General features: G+C 32.0%; 1 protein-coding gene across 1 annotated transcript in view; it reads left to right on the top strand.

Moving 5' to 3' along the window:
• The window catches only part of LOC131850660 (serine/threonine-protein kinase NLK2-like), a 117,537-nt gene that overhangs the window by 73,947 nt on the left and 25,368 nt on the right, over positions 1-18,222 (top strand). The window contains 1 exon segment of the mRNA XM_059200960.1: positions 15,748-15,854. Within this exon segment, the coding sequence (XP_059056943.1) occupies positions 15,748-15,854 (107 nt within the window).

The raw sequence follows: 18,222 nt of genomic DNA, 5'->3' as shown, positions 1-18,222 counted from the left end.
ACTTATCCGCTTGTTCGGCCGTCGCATCCTCAGTGGCGTACCCAAAGATTCGAAAACAGGGCAAGTCAAATGCTTACCTCATTGGTTTCGGCCAGTTTCGAACTTAAACTTAGTCTATGTCGACGTAGTTCACCACGGCACGACGCTTCCTTTATAATCTATTAAGTAATTGTATTATTGTATGGTTACCATTTAAAATAAAGTCAAGATGTCTTTTAATTTGTTTCCTATTCTCAAAAAATATATATGAAAAAAAATTTAATCGTAAGTTACATTACTTATATCAATGAATGAAAAAAATAATTCATAATTATATATTTTATGTATAGTTTGTTACAAAGATATACCTGTAGGTTTAAAAATATTAAGTGATTCTGAATAAAGTATTTATACATATGCATCCATATGTGTAGGGTATGTGAACGTGTTAAGAATACATTGAAGCTTTTGTTTTAGTTGCATATTCCCGTCCAATCTCATGGGGCTGGATACGGTCTCGTTTCTCCCAGCAGTAACAACTTCCTCTTACGACCACGATTTCTTGCCAACTCGCTCATGTATGTACTCTCGTACACATTCACACGAGGAAAATAACAAAAGAGAATATAACAAGACCATCGTTTTTGTGAACAAACAGTTGCTAAGTGCTCTACGATGATTAATTGAACATAATATTTTCATCGTGTTACAAATATTCCGTTACTTTAAAGATAAAAGTTATACATTTATAATAATAAATACTATACACGTTAGATGTGTTATCAGGTATTACCAGCAGTTTTTTCTATTTGGAATTGTTCAGTACTTGCCTGTATTGGTATTTTTTCCCGTATTTATTGATGGCCGTCCAAACTTTTGCTTTTCGTCCCGGCTAGGTATGGTGAAAAATTGATAGTTTTAGTTTACTCTCGGTTTCGAGAATAAATTGTCTAGGATCTATGAAAGAATCCAAATCTTTCTATGTGACTTTAAATACTGTTTTTTTATATTATTAAAAAACTAATAATGCTGTTAGTATTTAATATTAATAGTTGATGACTGAATGTTACGAGAGATACTACAACAATAGTGTGTATGATTAATTGCTCAATTTAGGCTTCACAGATGGAAATTCGAAAAGTTGTGTCTGCAAATTTGAATATAATTTAGACGTTATATTGTAAATGAGGCTTAGATATTGCAAGCACTTGGCACGAGGTATCCAAGAGGTTTCTTGGCTTGGGGGCACGACAGATCAGTGCTAGCGTAGCCCCTCGTGTTCGCTAGTCTCGATGACGTCTTGGAAACTTGCCCGATGGTCTTTAGATAAACGTTACCGTATTGCGGCTTTACTGTGCCGATATTTTTTTTTCAGAATTAACTACAAAAATCTAGTTTGTTGAAGAAATATGAGATAGACTATTTACAAGATTATTTCTTTAAATTTTACTTTATTATTTTTTTTATAGTTACGACGAGCTGTTTGGAATTGACTGTAATAGATAACTTTTAGAGGTATTCCTAATATTTCTTATCAACATAAAAAAAAAAAATTTTTTTTTTTTAATGTATTGTATTTTAGTTTTTGGATGATTACAAAATACAGTCAGCTGTCACTGTTAAACTGATGAATGTAACTAATATAATATATATTTTGCTAGTCATAGTTATAGAAAAGTTATCAATATTGACATTCAAAGCTCTCTCTCTCTCTCGATTCGTTATTAGATAAAAGATGAGAACGGATATTTTTTCTTGCCTTCATTCCCGAACGCTTCCGAAGTTAGATTTAAAATGTTGGTCGGAATATTTCATTGTACGAGCGGAGAGACTCAACTTTTTTATACTGGAAATGTGCAACTGTCTGGCTAAAAATATGAAACTGATTTATTTCTTTTACTAAGAATTTTGTGAAGACATAATATTAATTATTATTATTATTATTAAATCTTACTTGATGACAACAAGCTATCAAATACTAAAAATTTGATCATGTGACACATGTAGCAAGGTTCATAATCCAATACAAATGGCGACTTAATAAACCAGGTAGTTATTTCAGTTCATATCATTTTACGTTTCTTATTGATTTTATCTTTATTTGGAGAGGCTTTATTTGAGAGAGGCTTTATTTACCCTGCTGATTAAATATGAGTCCGCCATCGACTCTTGGCCACGTTTTCCGCCCTACCAAGTTTTTGTTAGTTATTGTTGCTTTCACTTGATTGCTCTATTTCTGTCAATTTATAATTTGCATAAGGTTTATTTGTATTTGTTTTATATTTACTATATAGGAATAACTACAAACTTGAGTGCGTCTGATTCATCTGATTCTGACGTCATTCTTATCAAAATTTACCTACACACTGCTACCTCTTACTTGACATCAATATATCAGTTTATCACGCTATTCCTGAGTACGTATGCAGATACCATATTTCTACAGTATGTAATATAAAGACCGACAGTATGATCTTACATATAGGAGTAGTTTCCTTATTTGCCAATGTTTAAAAATATCCGATACACTATGGTTTGCACGTTGATAACAAAATTTTTGTACTATTTTATATATCTAAAATATATGGCTACTATGTCGCCTGTAATAATATCATTCATTCTTTTTTATATATAATCCTACTTCGGGGGCACGCATGTCTTCAAGTAAATATCTCGTAGACATTAATCCATCTTGCGGGCTCAATGCGGATTATATTATACTCGGGTTATGGCGACAGAGTTTTTAAGTCTGTGACAGATTGGATATTAGGACTTTTATATAATTACGGGGACACGAAATACTAGATATATTATATTTATATATAATTGGCAAGTATAAATACAGTGGCAATAAAAAAAGATTACAAAATATTCCAATCTGCTGTCTATTAAAATTGAATATCTAATTTTTATCTCTGCTTCAATAATATCAGCATAAATGTAACGATTTCAACAATATTTCTTATTTTCATATGGCCCGGCTATCCAACCCCCAGTAGAGAGGGTTACCACATTATTTACTCCTCTAACCCTTTTGTACCTTGTTATTGAACGCGTTTCATCCCCTCATGTATAAAATCATTGTTAGTCGTGTTTTAAATTCTCTACGCTGTTTTTATTGACTGTAATAGAGGTTCTGTACAAAATAACTACAGTAAAATTTTATTTTGTTGGGAAACTATGTATTTTGTTTTCAGACGTTATTTGTATTAGACTATCTGTATATTTTCAAATTTAAAACGTATATAGATATTATCGTACTACGTTTATTACCATTGAGCATGTCTAAAGAGAATTTACCCGTTAGGAATCGGCATTGAAAAAAACTTATTTATTTTCTTGTCATACATGCCTTGTTACCTGAATCTAATGTAGCCACTACTATTTGAACTCTTCTTATTACTGACGGCAGACCATGAACTCATTTATTATACTTATACTGTGACTAGTATAAAACAATCTTTGACATTGTCTTATATTTTTTACACAACTTTCGTTTTAGAGTTACTTCTGGTAATGTCGAGAATAATACATCCGGGGTCTCATGGTTGCGGGTATTGCTACTCGTAACTCAGCTTGGCCGTCTCTTGGCTAGCTATTCATCAACGTCCGGCCTTTGCTTGCTTTTACATTTACTTGGCGTGCTCGCTTCGAACTCAACCAACATACTTTAATATTCATTAAAATTAGGCCACAGCTAAATGGAATTGTTAAAATACTTCCTTTCGTTCCTATCTTTGTTTGCGGTGAATTTAATTATCTTTCCCGTAAAATACTACTTTATTGAAATTTTTGTTTGATAGATATCTTATCTATCAAATTTATTATCTTTTTTATATTCATAATAATAGATATACATGTCTATTGTATTTAATATATCGATTGCCTTTTGCAAATCAAATTATTTTCTTGTACTTTATACAAGTCACAGGATTTATTATTAGTATTCACGAAGTTCAAAAGTTCACTTTTACAAATGAAAAGGGAATAGTTAATTATGATCCGTATTATATTGTGACGTAAGGCAATTTCATTTTAGGAACAAAGATTTGTTCCGCCTTCATACGTACATAATATTTTAATTAATAGCGTGTGATAAAATACAATATTACTTTAAATATGACATTAACGTATTCAAAAAATATTCATAACGTTTACCATTTCTTTAGCGTTCATACGTGACAGAGTAATTACATTTTAAGACTTAGCTCTGTTACTTGTCGGGCTGTAAGCGTGTATCAATGTCGACCAATAGTGTGGGTAATGCCGGTGGCGATCGAGCGACACTGATGGATGGTGGCCTCAAAAGAGTGGCAATACCGACAGATGACGTCCTTGCCCTAGGATTATCTCTTGGTGAAAACACAACCCCTATAGTGTGGGAGTCTTCGTTAAAAGATTACAGAACAAAAGCAAGTGAAATTAACTAGTGTAACTCTTAGATACTATTATTTAAAGTTATAGTAGGATACTCATTATTTTAGCCACTTTATTCGTTAATAAAGTAGCTTCATATAGGTCAAAGAATTTTTTAAACCAGTTAAATATTTCTTATTCTAAAAAAAGTTCTTTAATATTGTCAATGGTTTCCTCTCTATAGTGTATTAGACTAAAAGTAATTCGACAATTTCATTGTTGTAAATGAATTTTGTATATAAAAATATGTGACTGATGTTTTATGATTTTGATGAATCTCCAAGTAGAATCGCTAGCTATTCATATTTTTATTTAAATAACTACTCAACATTAAATATATTGGATGAATTTTAAATATATTATTACAAACAGCATCATTTATTGTAGTCACTTTTGCGATGCGCATTATGAGTATATTACAATGCGCCACACTCGTAATCTTGTAATTTCATCTTTTGTGTTATAAACGTGACCGAGGTAGCTAACACTGAATGTCTACAAATTGCTTCTTTTGTGTAATAAACTTGAAGGAGACCAGTGGTTATTTTTAAACCAACTAATGAATATTTAAAACTCGCAGTCATTCGGTCTTGCCACCTTTTTAAATGAAAATTCTTGTATTTGTTTTTTTTTTCTTATATCACGTCAATGTATCCAATTAAACGTTGCATACTATAGTGAACTTTACATCTTTACAATAGAGATTATAATTTTTATTTTGATACGTTTTTCGATACAATTCTTCAATGTCGCCTTTAGCTGCCTTACTTACCTACTCACCTTGTTAACTTAGACGTTAGTTCTTCGGTCTTGCTTTTGTCGTATCCGTAAACATCCATTTATACATTTTAAACGAAATTTATTGAAATCAAATTTAATTTTACTACCGTTGTATATAAATACTCTTCCAATCGTCTTGTTTTGTGTCAATGACTTACACAGTTCTAAGAATTGCTTGCTTAATTCGTACTGATGTTTTACTTTCCGCTATTTTTTTCGTACATTTCTAATACTTCTTGGTAAAAATATGTTAAAGGTTAAGAACTCTCACGTGATTTCTATTTAAGAGTTTCCCTGTAAATTATTTTTATTGGCCCGCGATAAATAGAAATGTATATTTATGCAATGGCATATTGATATTAGTAAAGTTACCCACCCGTAGATACTTTATAAACTAAGTTAAACGGAACCGAGTTACGTATAAATAACAATCTTAGTACAGTTATTAAGCAAGTTTTTTGCAGTTTCTACTTAGGATGTAATATTTTATTATTTTTTAAAAGATCCTTACTTAATTAAATCGAAGAATTGAGGATTATAACAAGTACTGTGTCCGTTTCTACCGTACATATATACATAGTATAAAGTGCTAGGTGACTCGGTGACATACGTGTCACATACGTGTGACGGTCACCGCCATACCTATTTATTTACTAATATAAACAACCTTGACTTATTTAAAATGTGTAAATACATATCGTCCAGTTTTCTTGCCAATAGTTGTTGCTAACAATAGTGTCCCTTTGTTTCATTTGGTACAGATCCTATTTTTAATAATAATACTTAATATAATACTTGAGTTCTATCATGGTCATTCTATTAAAATAGAAATAGGTTGTCACGATTATTTCTTACGAGTTGAATCCTATGACACTCTATGCGTGAATTCGGCTAAATAGTTTCCCATAGATCTAGAATCTAGGGTATGATAATCCAGTTTCTCAAGTTTTATTTGTACTCAAATCAGTCCAGAGGTCTAAGCGTGAACTACTAACAAACATCTAAACAAAGTAAATATTAATATTTAGAATATTAAGAGAATTAGCTATATTTATCATACGGCATTGCCCGGGTGAATTACATTCAATAAAATGTATAGTATACAATTTAAAGTTTAATACCTACATGTCATGACTTTAACTATACAGTGTATCGCATAAACTTCACACAATTCAGTGTATCGCCTGTGGCACCCTTCAATCGCTGCCATTGACACTCCTAAGCACTGAGGTTTAATACCTCTGTAATTGTTATCTAGTATCATAGATTGCATTTGTTATCTAATCCCTTAGACCGATACAACAACGCACGTGTTAATCGCTTTACGGTGGATTTTACGAGTACGAGAGCCCCAATGGTTTAGTACTTCGACCTACAGCGAAAGGTTGCGAGTTCAACCTTGTATGCCGATTTACATTTCTGACTGATTCTCGAGTTAAGTAAACACCGACAACAAGCAAAAATTAATACGTGGCAAATGTTGCGGTCATTTGACATCGATAGAGAGATTGTCGACTGATAATGACTCTGTCTATCTACTCCATCTAGGATTAAAGTCGTGATGCTGTGATTTTATTTTTCTTTTACGAATGTTACAGTGGTACAATCTCGTGCACTGATATGTAAACACTCACTCTCATAGTGACATTATTAATAATTCCATCCATAACGACCATTAGAGTGCTGTTGTGATACGGTACAGAGTTGTTCACACGGTAAGTGCAGGCGAGTGTACTTATTAATAAATCGCGTATTCATCAAAGCAACATGGATGAAAACGCGTTGCTTTTGCGACATATATTCTGATGGGGATATGTAATGTTTTATTTCGTTTATATAAATCAATTATGTTTTCACTATTCTAATGGAAGCGTGGTGGCACTGTAAGGTGTAGATTATTTAGTGTCGTGTACTTAATATTGCCCTGTCTAATAGTATTATGTATATTTGTTCGACTGGACTGTTTTGCATGAAGTTTATTGCACAGATAGATTATACCTTAAACTAGCTACCCACCCCGGCTTCGCACGGGTGTACGTGTTATACATATAAACCTTCCTCTTGAATCACTCTATCTATTAAAAAAACTGCTTCAAAATCCGTTGCGTAGTTTTAAAGATTTAAGCATACATAGGGATGTGCAGATAGCGACAGCGACTTTGTTTTATACTATGTAATGATAATGATTAATACATCATAAATCGCTATTGGCCCCATTAGTCCGCGAATATGTTTGAATGTTCTTATTGCAAAAATGAGCTTTAAACCGTTATTATGAACGACCCAAACTTGTAATTTGAGATTTATGGACGCAAGGTTTTAAATATCGTATTAAATTTAGAACCCATTAAATTATTGATTGAGTTTAGTTTTTCAGTAATTTGACCATATGTGTTATCGAATATTTGTTTGATTTGTTTGTCAACTATAAATATATGTTGGTGTATTTACTTCTAAAGTTTTTTTTAACGATATAATGATTTATCGCTTTTACATTAAATCGTTGAAATGAAAGATATATAACAAGTAGCAATGACTCATATATCTGTGTAGTTAGTACGCGTCGTTATTGTTACAATAGAACCGATTTATCGATATTGATTACGGATGCCCGATAAGAGTTACTCGTAAATTAATCGGCACTAGATAATTTTTTTCTCCGAATCGCAGTGCGGGGAGTAATCGGCCGGGAATCGGTTTGTGTAAACGATTTTTTTTGTCGAATGAGTGGTTTTCACGGGACGGTTGGGTGCAGCAGCTGCATAACATCCGGACTGTACTTTTAACGTTACAATACGAATGTTCGGAAAGAAAACACGTTTATTCAAATATAGACCTTATTTGTAATGTTTAAGGTATACTAAATAATAGTTTAGTAGATGTATATCGAATTTAGAGCATTAGCTATAATATAAATTATGTTCGAACATACAAATACACTTCAGTACCGGAAGAGAATAAATGGATTCGTAGTTCCTTTCAGTTCTTAGTCTATAAGCTAGAACGTTTAGATTTGCATTTCTATTGTTTTAACCGACTACGAACAGAGTAAATTGAAAACAGTAATTTCCTTTTTTCTACTTCATAAAACAAAATAATAATCGTATAACAAAGTAATTACAAATTACTTTTACGGTAATGTTTCTTCTATTTTAAGTAAAAAAGTTTTGTAACAACCTACACATACACTTTTCTTTTAAATAAACTGTGGGGTCGGCACTGGAGGATGTTTTCATTTCGCCTGTATTATTTTTACACAATACAATATTATTGCAAAAACTAATACTTTACTACCTGTTGGTCCCTTAAAAGCCATTTTTAACATCAGTTTTTTTATGTAACCAAACGGGTATTTATTTGTCTAATCTTTTGACATGATGTTGGCAAGGCTATAAAAGTAGTCGTCTAGAACCAACATCTAGCCATTTTGAAATTTAATTCCGATATAACTTAGACAATAGGTATCTACAAGTACATTCTAACTATCTATCTACTAAAAAAGGGGTTTTATAAAATATTGGTTCAGCACGGAGGAGTCTGCAGGGCGACTTTTTACTATTTTCACTCCTGCCTCACTGGATTCAAGTATGTTTAACTACTTGGCGAAATGCGGGCATGTCGAGTGTTGCGTTCACCATAATAGAACTAGAAATTGCTATCAGTACTTAGTTTTTTATTTGATGTGTGTGCGCACTAATACCCCTACATTCTGTGTATTTTACATTTACATACACGACTCCTAAAACGAGTTTATCCATTTTTATTCTATTTTAGAATCTTTAAATCCTTCCCGCTACTTTCTTGTATGATTTAAAATAATAATAAAAGCAAGTTTTGGAATACTATTGTTTATTTCTAGTCATTTTAAATGAAAAATAAAAATAAAGATGGAAATCTGTATGATCTGTTTTACTGTTTCTTTTTTATTGTAGTTACAATGAAACTCTGTGATTTCAGACTATCTTAATGGGAACAGTCTTTTTTTTTAATTTAAACATTCTGGCATCATTTGTATCAAATTTAAAACGTTACAAAAATATAAAAACCAATAAATCAAATACTTCGCTGTATGTGTCTGCGACCTCAGGGGCGACGAGAAGGGGTGGTGCGGGGGAGTGTCTCAGTCCCTCTGTAAATAATTGCCGCGACACGGGTGCAACCCTAAATTGAACAGGGTTCCCGGGCGTCCAGCCCACGGGCTCCCTTGAATGTCGCCGTTACCAAATATCTGTTTCTATACTTCAGTATATGTTGTTCAAGTAATACTAAGGATTTCCTTTTTTTCCGTTAAAATAAACTTGTGGATTTCCTATTTTTTTTTCATTAAAAGAAACCTGTGGATAAGATTGTATCACATTATCATTTGATATACAGGATTCCACTCGTGCATTGCCGTTCCAGAGAACTCAGATATCATATCTCTTATCCAACCGAAATACAGCTAGCTGCTTTACGGCTGAAATAGGTGAGACTGCGATACCCATGCAGACCCCTTTTTTCAGTTTATCTCTGGTCTATAAGTAGGTATATTTCGTTTGAGTAATATTTTTTCCATAAATAAAACTATGGATAAGGGGTATACGCGTGATTTTAAAGCGTGAAGAGTACCTACTCGTCAATTTTGTTGGTATACGAATAATTTTATGGTAAAGAAGGAGGAATTACTTTCTCGATCTTTCGATTAAGTTGTACTAACAATGTTTAGGATTGACTGGAGTATCCAGTGATATGAATGTTGGTAGGTCTCAATTTATTTAATACCTATATTTGCCAACGAAAAATCGCGACACACAGCACTCAGTATTCGTACATTTATTGGTCGATGTTATTTGTTAACTTATTTATAAAAAAAAAAAACAATATTATCAATGCTTCTTTAAAAATAATTAATGTTGATTGATTGAAACTGTATTTCGAATGAAGTTTAAATTAAAAAAAAAATGAAATGTGCTTATAGTATGTTTATTTAAATAAAGACAGTTTCTATTTTTAAAATGGTAATTTTATCACTTCCTATCACATTAATTGTCAATTTATTTAATGAAAAGATATAAATAAAAATATATATTTTTATTCATTTACTTTACAATATTAATTTTTACTTATTACGTGATAAGACCGCGTGTAACAGCTGGTAATATATAAAATAATAATAGCGAATAATGTTCGTGGTGTAAGTACATCATACACTTAATTAATGTAATTTCGTTTCGTGCGCAAAACAGTAAATGGAATGAGTATAACGTTCATAATTAGGTGTCGGAGTGTTTCCGCTCTCGTCGATAGGCTGGATTGTTTTCTCGTGGGATGTAAGCGAATGTATGGTTTTTAATAAAAAGAATACAATTGCCTTAATTTCTTTTCCATTTATTTTATATAGCAAATAATATAGTAAAGATGTTTTAACGTAATCTAGTTTAGATTCTTGAGTTATTTTGTTTTCAGTTATTCGTGTTATTAAGTTAGTCATAAACTTATTTCACATTTCGAGTAACAAATTGAAATTCAAGTTCAGACTCTTATGATATTTCAAATCTACCGTCAGTTCTGAATGATTTTGAGAAGAACAATTTTTTCAGCATATGCTATTGCAAGAACAAATAGTCTAATCAGTGTTCGTAACCCGAACAGAACTGTCCCCACAAGCAGCATCCATTCACGAGTATGACAGTTACATGTAACATTAAAAAACCTAGAGTTACAAAGTCAAATCCTAATGTTTTTGTTCATATATTTATATTACAGGCACTTCTAATAAAATCTACTGCCAATCTAAGTTTTTGTGAAAGACTTTCAGATGTTTATGAAGCTATCTATTGAAATTACGTCAATTAATAAGATATTGTACTAAAAGTGTATTATACCGACATTGAAATGTGAATTGTACACAATATATAAACGGGATATTTACTATGATAATATTATTTATGAGCTCCCAATATTTAATATTCCCGATATTAAAACAGTGTTTATTGAAAAGTGAGATAAACAAATTTATTCGTTGTAGTATTTCTCTTCATTCCATTTCCCTATTACCGATAGGTATATGTTTACTCTCATCGATACATATAGTTGCGTGTGTTGCGTCGCACGTGTAATCCTGTGATTGGTGATTAAAGCAACTCAATTCAAGATAATATAGCGAGGCTTCGATTCGCTTAGTTACATCCTTGGTGTACCCTTTTGAATAGCGTCAATACGAGTAGGGGTAAGAGAAAATCGTCTTGATGTATTGCGTAATTAGAATATTTAATCTTAAGTGCTTGATTTTATTATTACAATCCTGAATTTGTCATCTATGTCATTTACATCTAGACTAATACATACAATCATACTCATGAATCAAGTGTTTGCAGTGTGCGAGGAATCGAACCCATGACCATTGAAAGTAGCGGTGTGCTAAACCATTAGACCACCGAGGCCGTCAATATATTATTTGGACTAAACCGTTATGGTTTTTATGTAATCTCTCTTTATTTAGTTTTAATTACGATATTTACTTTTTCGTTGAATTTGTGGATATGAATCTAACGAGAACAAACAGAATTCATTATGTTAACTATACTGAAAATAATGAAAATAATATTTTAATGAATATTATATATTATTTTCCGTCTTTGTAAAACGATATTACATTTACGATGTAATATAGTTTTACAAAGACGGAAAATAATATATAAATCAGATATATTCCAATGCCTATATTTGTAATGGAAATGTTAAATGAAAATAATGTCAATATGTAATTAAAACTCTTTATAAATTCCGTAAGTAATTACTTTTATGTGGAATAATAAATAGGTACCTTATTATAAATACTCAATGAAACAGCCTATATTCAAAGTTCCATGTTTCATAAAATATTATCTTGTAACTTCACAAGTTAATATATATTTCATTGAACTTAAAAACTTTGAAATGTCTTTTTCTAACTTTATTAATATCGTGGTTTATATCTAGATTTCTGTATTAGACAAACGCTAGATCTTTCCAGCCTCTATTGTTGTGGATTTCATTGTGTGAAAATGTATATAGTTGAACATTATGTGTCCTTGTATTTGGGAAAAACAAACGGAAAGAATAAAATTCATTTAGTCCTGTTAATTAATTCGTCCAGATCACACAGATGAAATTGTCTGGTATGTGTGGTAGTATCCCTTTCAAATAACACAATATCCCATCTTATTCATAATAATCTGAATGAATAGCTGTTTACATTATGTATTATTTTGATTTATGTATATTTTGTGTTATCAAAGTTTGTTAATAAAACTGTGTAACTATTTTGTTACGTACTAATTTTTTAGATATGTCCATTAAATAGCATTGTACATCTTGTAGATTTTTTTACTATACTGACAAAATCTCGCCAATGTATGTACAAAACAGGAATATTCACAAAAGTTACGGCGCACACGTAACCTAAGTGAAAAGTTAACATAACGCAAGAAACTCATTTCGAGTATTCCTATGAATTCGTGTTTCACCTTGACCTCACGTTGTCGGAACGGGCGGCAATGTTGTCACTTCGTTAACACCTATTGTTGATAAAGTTTTACGTTACGTTGTTCCGTCCACGTTAATTTGAAATGTCAGAAATTACTTGTTGATGGTAGTTACTAATTAGTTGGACAAAGTCCATATGAATACATATTTTTGTATCAAAACGGTCGGTACTGAGTTCCGAACTCACGAACTCACAACTAATATAACAATAACAATAAACATACTAGAGGAAGATTGTACATTGTATTTTAAGGGTGTAATTTTGCAATGAAATTATAGATTACGGATCTTAGTCCTCAGGAGTGGCTGCTAATATTCCTGGTCTGTACCAGTTCTAATAAATAGAGGTTGTCACTTACTAACACTCAGATAGATAAATATAGGTATTTCTGTTTTTAAAAAAATGTTCACAAGCGCGGTTTGGAGATTTCATATTCGAACGTGAGGTTGAAAATGGATCATTCTAAAGATTTTATGTCGTAGTAAAACAATAATTTACTTTGACAGAGCAATTTCTTGAACGGAGGACATAGGTAAGGTTCTAATAGAGAAGCGTACAAGATCTCGTGTAGCCCGATCACGTAGTGCGGTTGCTTAATCTATCAGACCATTCAAGACGTCGCGTCGGTGAACCGCGAGTTCTCATTTTACTAAAGCAAGGTCGAGCTGTATTATAGTAGGGTATTTCATATAACTTCATTCAAACTATGAGGTGAAGCAAAAAGCGTTTAATTCGACCTGAGGGTTTTGGATATTGGCTTTAATAGTTGGCAATGACGTTAATATGTGTATGCTGTTCGGATAAAGTCTCGCATATTTTTTTATACTGTTTTGATGATTATTTACAGTAAATGATAGTATATATTTTATGTGAAATAGGGAACAGTCCATCTCTTAAAAATATTTACTTTTACCTAAAAGACGATTAAATATATTTTTTTTTATTAAATTCGAAGAGTCATTTTTGAATATTTTAACACTCTTATCTTCGCACGTTGTTATTTAAAGAAAAAGTTGTTATAAAATTTTGTGTGCTAGCATTGGAATTGGAAATTCACCATAATTATATATATTTAATTAGAAGTTCACTAGACAAGTATTATTTGAACAATATGTATGATATATACCACCAAGAATATATTTTAAGAAACAAAAAATCTTATAAGTCCTCTTCACTTCCGGAGATTACTCTGCTTTTACATTCAGTCTCAGAATTCGTACTCTAATATTAAAGTAGCTTCTCTGCTTTAGATCCGAGTACGCTAAATTTGCATCTGTAAATGTATGCAAAGTAATGCTCTAAGTGACGTCACTGGCTATAAACCTAAAAGTATAATAGGTGCGTCAATGTTAATGAATTGTACGCTCCTGGCCTTTTATGTTTTAATGCTAAAAGATTTTGATTATACGAAAGTAAGGTAGATACGAACGGACGAAGTTTGAGCACTCTAGAAATCCAATTATCGATATTCTATTGACGTTATTAGGGACGTAGAGCTCCGTTATTTTTCGTGATGTATTTAACAGACGCTAAAGTAGGATTTAAGTATCAATAAATAAGAAATTCAACTCTCATATGTGGAACAAATATAATGCCAACGATATTCATTTTTTATTACAAGCATTTAACTAAACCTGAGTTAAATTTGATACTTTTGACAGAAAAGGATCAATTGAGTTAAAACATGATGTTATGAGTAATTAATTGCAGCTTATTATACGATAAGCGTTAATTAACTGCGTTTGTACACATCAATGTGTTACTATTTGTGGGAATCCATAATTTCACCCGCGACATTGTGTGCACTTGGTATGTAAATTCCACAAAGATAATATTTGGTGTACAGTTATCGTATATTCATTGATATAAAGAACTTAATAATATATACTGAATTGATCAGCATTCATTGACTATATATATGTATAATCAATATGTATATAGGTACGAGAGTTCTTTGCCAAACCTGTACAGATCGTCGATTTTTTTGTAATCCATACTTACAAAAATTACCAAAGTCCGTAGCTTTCTTTTGTTTCAATAATACAAATAAAAGAAACTTACTTGTATTTAACTGATTTCTGCTTTTACCAATCGAACTTTTGTAATCGACCTACTACATATAGAAATTTGTTATACAGATTATGTAGACAACTGCTGACAATAACACAATAGTTAATTGTAGATGGTTTGTCTGTGTCTTCATGCAACAAAATATTCTTGTGTAAAAATAAGGTCGTCGAAATAAACTTATCATCTCATATAAACTCTCAAAGGAGGTATTATATGAAGTTTGGTAGGAAATATAATACATATTTAATGTCTTTACGTGGGTATGTGAATAACATGTCACTTTGTTTAATTTTGATAATGGCTACGAGGGGCGTGCCCTTATATACATAAGCGAGATAGCTGAGCATCGGTCCTTTAAGTCCTCAAGGGCGTGGAAGGACGTTCAGAACACCACCCTCGTGTCTATAGGCGGTTAAATTACTCGTGTTTGTTACGGTCCGTGGCTTCTCAGCTTTTGTTTCACTGTATGAGTTAGATGACACATTAATGACTACTTTATGTCTTTATGATGTTTGGTATATAAAACTTACAAGTGCCGGTTTGGTTAGTAGCCTTGGACCAAATCACTCTTTGTTCTGATGGGCAATTTGTGTTGCGGTTACGATATAAAAATGTATCTCTACTGTTTTCTCACAGTACGTACAAAATACATTTTTTTATATTACATCCATTTATCCAAATTTGTAATGTTAATCGAGCTATTTTAAATACAGAAATGATGGCAGTTATTAAAAGAATTATGTCCATTAATTCGCGCACTATTTATATGTACAATCTTTAAGCTGGAAAAGGACGTATGACCCTAAATAATGAAGTTACGATCTGTATTAATTTTTAATTGCTCAATGAATATACTTTTTGATTCTTCGTATTTCATAGCAATGAAGAGAAAATGAATTAAATGAAAAACATGTAACGTATATTACTACTTTGTATATTTTTAAAAATATGTTATGTCTATTGTATTGTAAGAACCTTAACAAGACAAAATACAGATATGTAATCACGGAGCTACTTCAGAGTGACCTACACAAGATCATCGTCTCGCCGCAACATCTATCCGCCGACCACATCAAAGTCTTCCTCTACCAAATACTAAGAGGTGAGTGTATTTTAAATATTACATATATATGTTTGATTACAGGACAATAAGGTAATATTTATTGACAGATATCAAATATATTACCATGCTATGTACTATAATTGCTTATTTATACGCAATCTCTATATAAGAGGACGTTTGCCCATTATTATCACGGTACCATTTTTACTATAATTTTACGTGTAATTCGAGTATTTTTTCTACTGCATTGGTTATTTTGAATTTTTTTTTTATGTATCTGGAATAAATGCAGTTGTAATTACTAATATATATAATAAACCAAGTACGTACATAATTATGTATAAAATGACTCTGTGTCGACACTCAATAACAATACCATTATGCTCTGGCAGGTGTTAGTATTTATCTATCTATATAATAGCAGAAGTTAATATATTAGTATCACATTTCAGTTCATACTAGTCCTTTTAAATATATATCTACGTACTGAAACGGTAAACCTATCGTCAAACTTTTGTTAATGAAAGAAGAGACTACAAGTTACTGTTACTGGTGTGGGTAACACCCAAGAGATTTACCCTAAGACTTGACAAACAGAGGTTGATTGTGGCGAACTGGACTCAACGCCGATAAATTCGAGTTTAAAACAAACTGCAGCTCCTCGAGACCGGCGCCCCATGCCACAACAAGACGACAGCGATGCGCCTACCATAAATCAATTAAAACTTTGCAAGTTTACAAAACATCACTACAACTGCAACACACCTGAATAACTGACTCTTCATTACTTATTTAAGCTCGACTTTCCACTTAGTGCTATATAGAGACGCATTAAAAAACTTAACTATTTGACTATTTATGCTAATGTAATCTATTTTAGTGAAAAGGACCATGCCAGTCTCAGCCGCCCCGTCTCTCGATTTTGTATTATTAATTTGCACAATTATTTGAGCAGTTCCATGAGATTTCCCGGGAGTGAAACGTCCGGAGGGGATCTAGAAAAATGCGCTCGTTAAGCCCCCAGAGCTTGCCGGTTTTAATTAAAAACTTTAAAGTTGCATCTCCTTGATGGCTCCGCTTCGTGATAGAATAGACTACGTGTCTAACAACGGTATTGGTGGTTAAACAAAGATGTGGCAACTATTAAATTTAATACCTTGGGTATGGGGTATCTAGGTACTTACATGTATATATATGTACATTGTTAAGTAAGGTTCTAAGGTTAAATCTATCATTGACTTGCAGTATGTGTTGATAGTACGATATACGAACATACAGCTGATACCAAGCATTTGAAGTGTCTGGAATATGACCGACTTCACACCCACTTTGTGCAAGGCGATCGCTGCAATCATATTTTCTTTAACAACCATTCTTTATTGTAATTTGATAATTAACATGAAAAAATATAGCGCAAAATTGAAAGAAGTTTTTAAAATAATATACGTGTTCCAATTTCAAAATAATTAAAATGTTGAAAAAAAGAAAAGTTTTTATGTAACAGATTTTATGGCCAGACTAGTTATAATTAACATTTTATAAATGGACATAGAGAATACTGTGCTACAAGTATTCTGAAACATTTCATAAAATGCGCATTTGGCCGATATTAATTATAAACAGTGTTGTGTCAACTAGCTGTTTATAGAATGCAAGTTAGTTGAATGCTAATATTTCTCACCAACTATTGATAAACTAGTGCTGCAGTTATTAACTAACTTCGGCTCTTTAACGACGAAAGCGAGAGGGAACATTTATTTTATTAACTCCATTGCAAGTACAAATGATTGGTTTCTATTTTTATTCTCTTTCTTTATTTATTTATAACTATTCAAATACTTAATTATATATACGGTTATTTATATAATGTTATTGTTTTTTTTTTTCAAGTAGAATGTATGGGAAATTTAGATTCTGATTTTACCTTCAGATTGTTTCATATCGGATGAATGGTTGCATTACACATGCAAATACAGAACAGAAATATGTCGTATATTTCTATGTAATTAAAAATAATTTATCTAGCAAAAGGGAGACCGTTTGCGAGTGGAGACTGAGCGTCGGCGGCATAACGAACCGAATTATGGAAATACGGCGCGGGCTCGTCGACGAGCAAGACTATAATATTATTTATGTGCGAGCTTTTTTCGTTCACCAAATCACCTCCACAACCCGTGTAAGCTACTAGGGATTTTCTCTGATAAATGGCAAGACCGTTTTGTTACCTTTCAGCCAATTTTTCGGTTGCAAAAACTCGAATACAATCACTAATCTGATATAAAGTTAATACCTTTATGATATTATGTATTAACAGTAACAGCCTTAGATATATCCAGAGTGTTATCAAGTCTGAAACTACGCAGTTGTTGCAAATGTGTCCGTAAATACACTTAAAAATCATCCAGAG

The sequence above is a fragment of the Achroia grisella genome, unplaced genomic scaffold (assembly GCF_030625045.1).
Source record: "Achroia grisella isolate CSIRO2021 unplaced genomic scaffold, CSIRO_AGI_Agris_v1 utg779, whole genome shotgun sequence".
Classification (NCBI taxonomy): Eukaryota; Metazoa; Arthropoda; class Insecta; order Lepidoptera; family Pyralidae; genus Achroia; species Achroia grisella.
The sequence above is the reverse complement of the archived record's forward strand: the minus strand, read 5'-3'. Positions and strand labels throughout refer to the sequence as shown.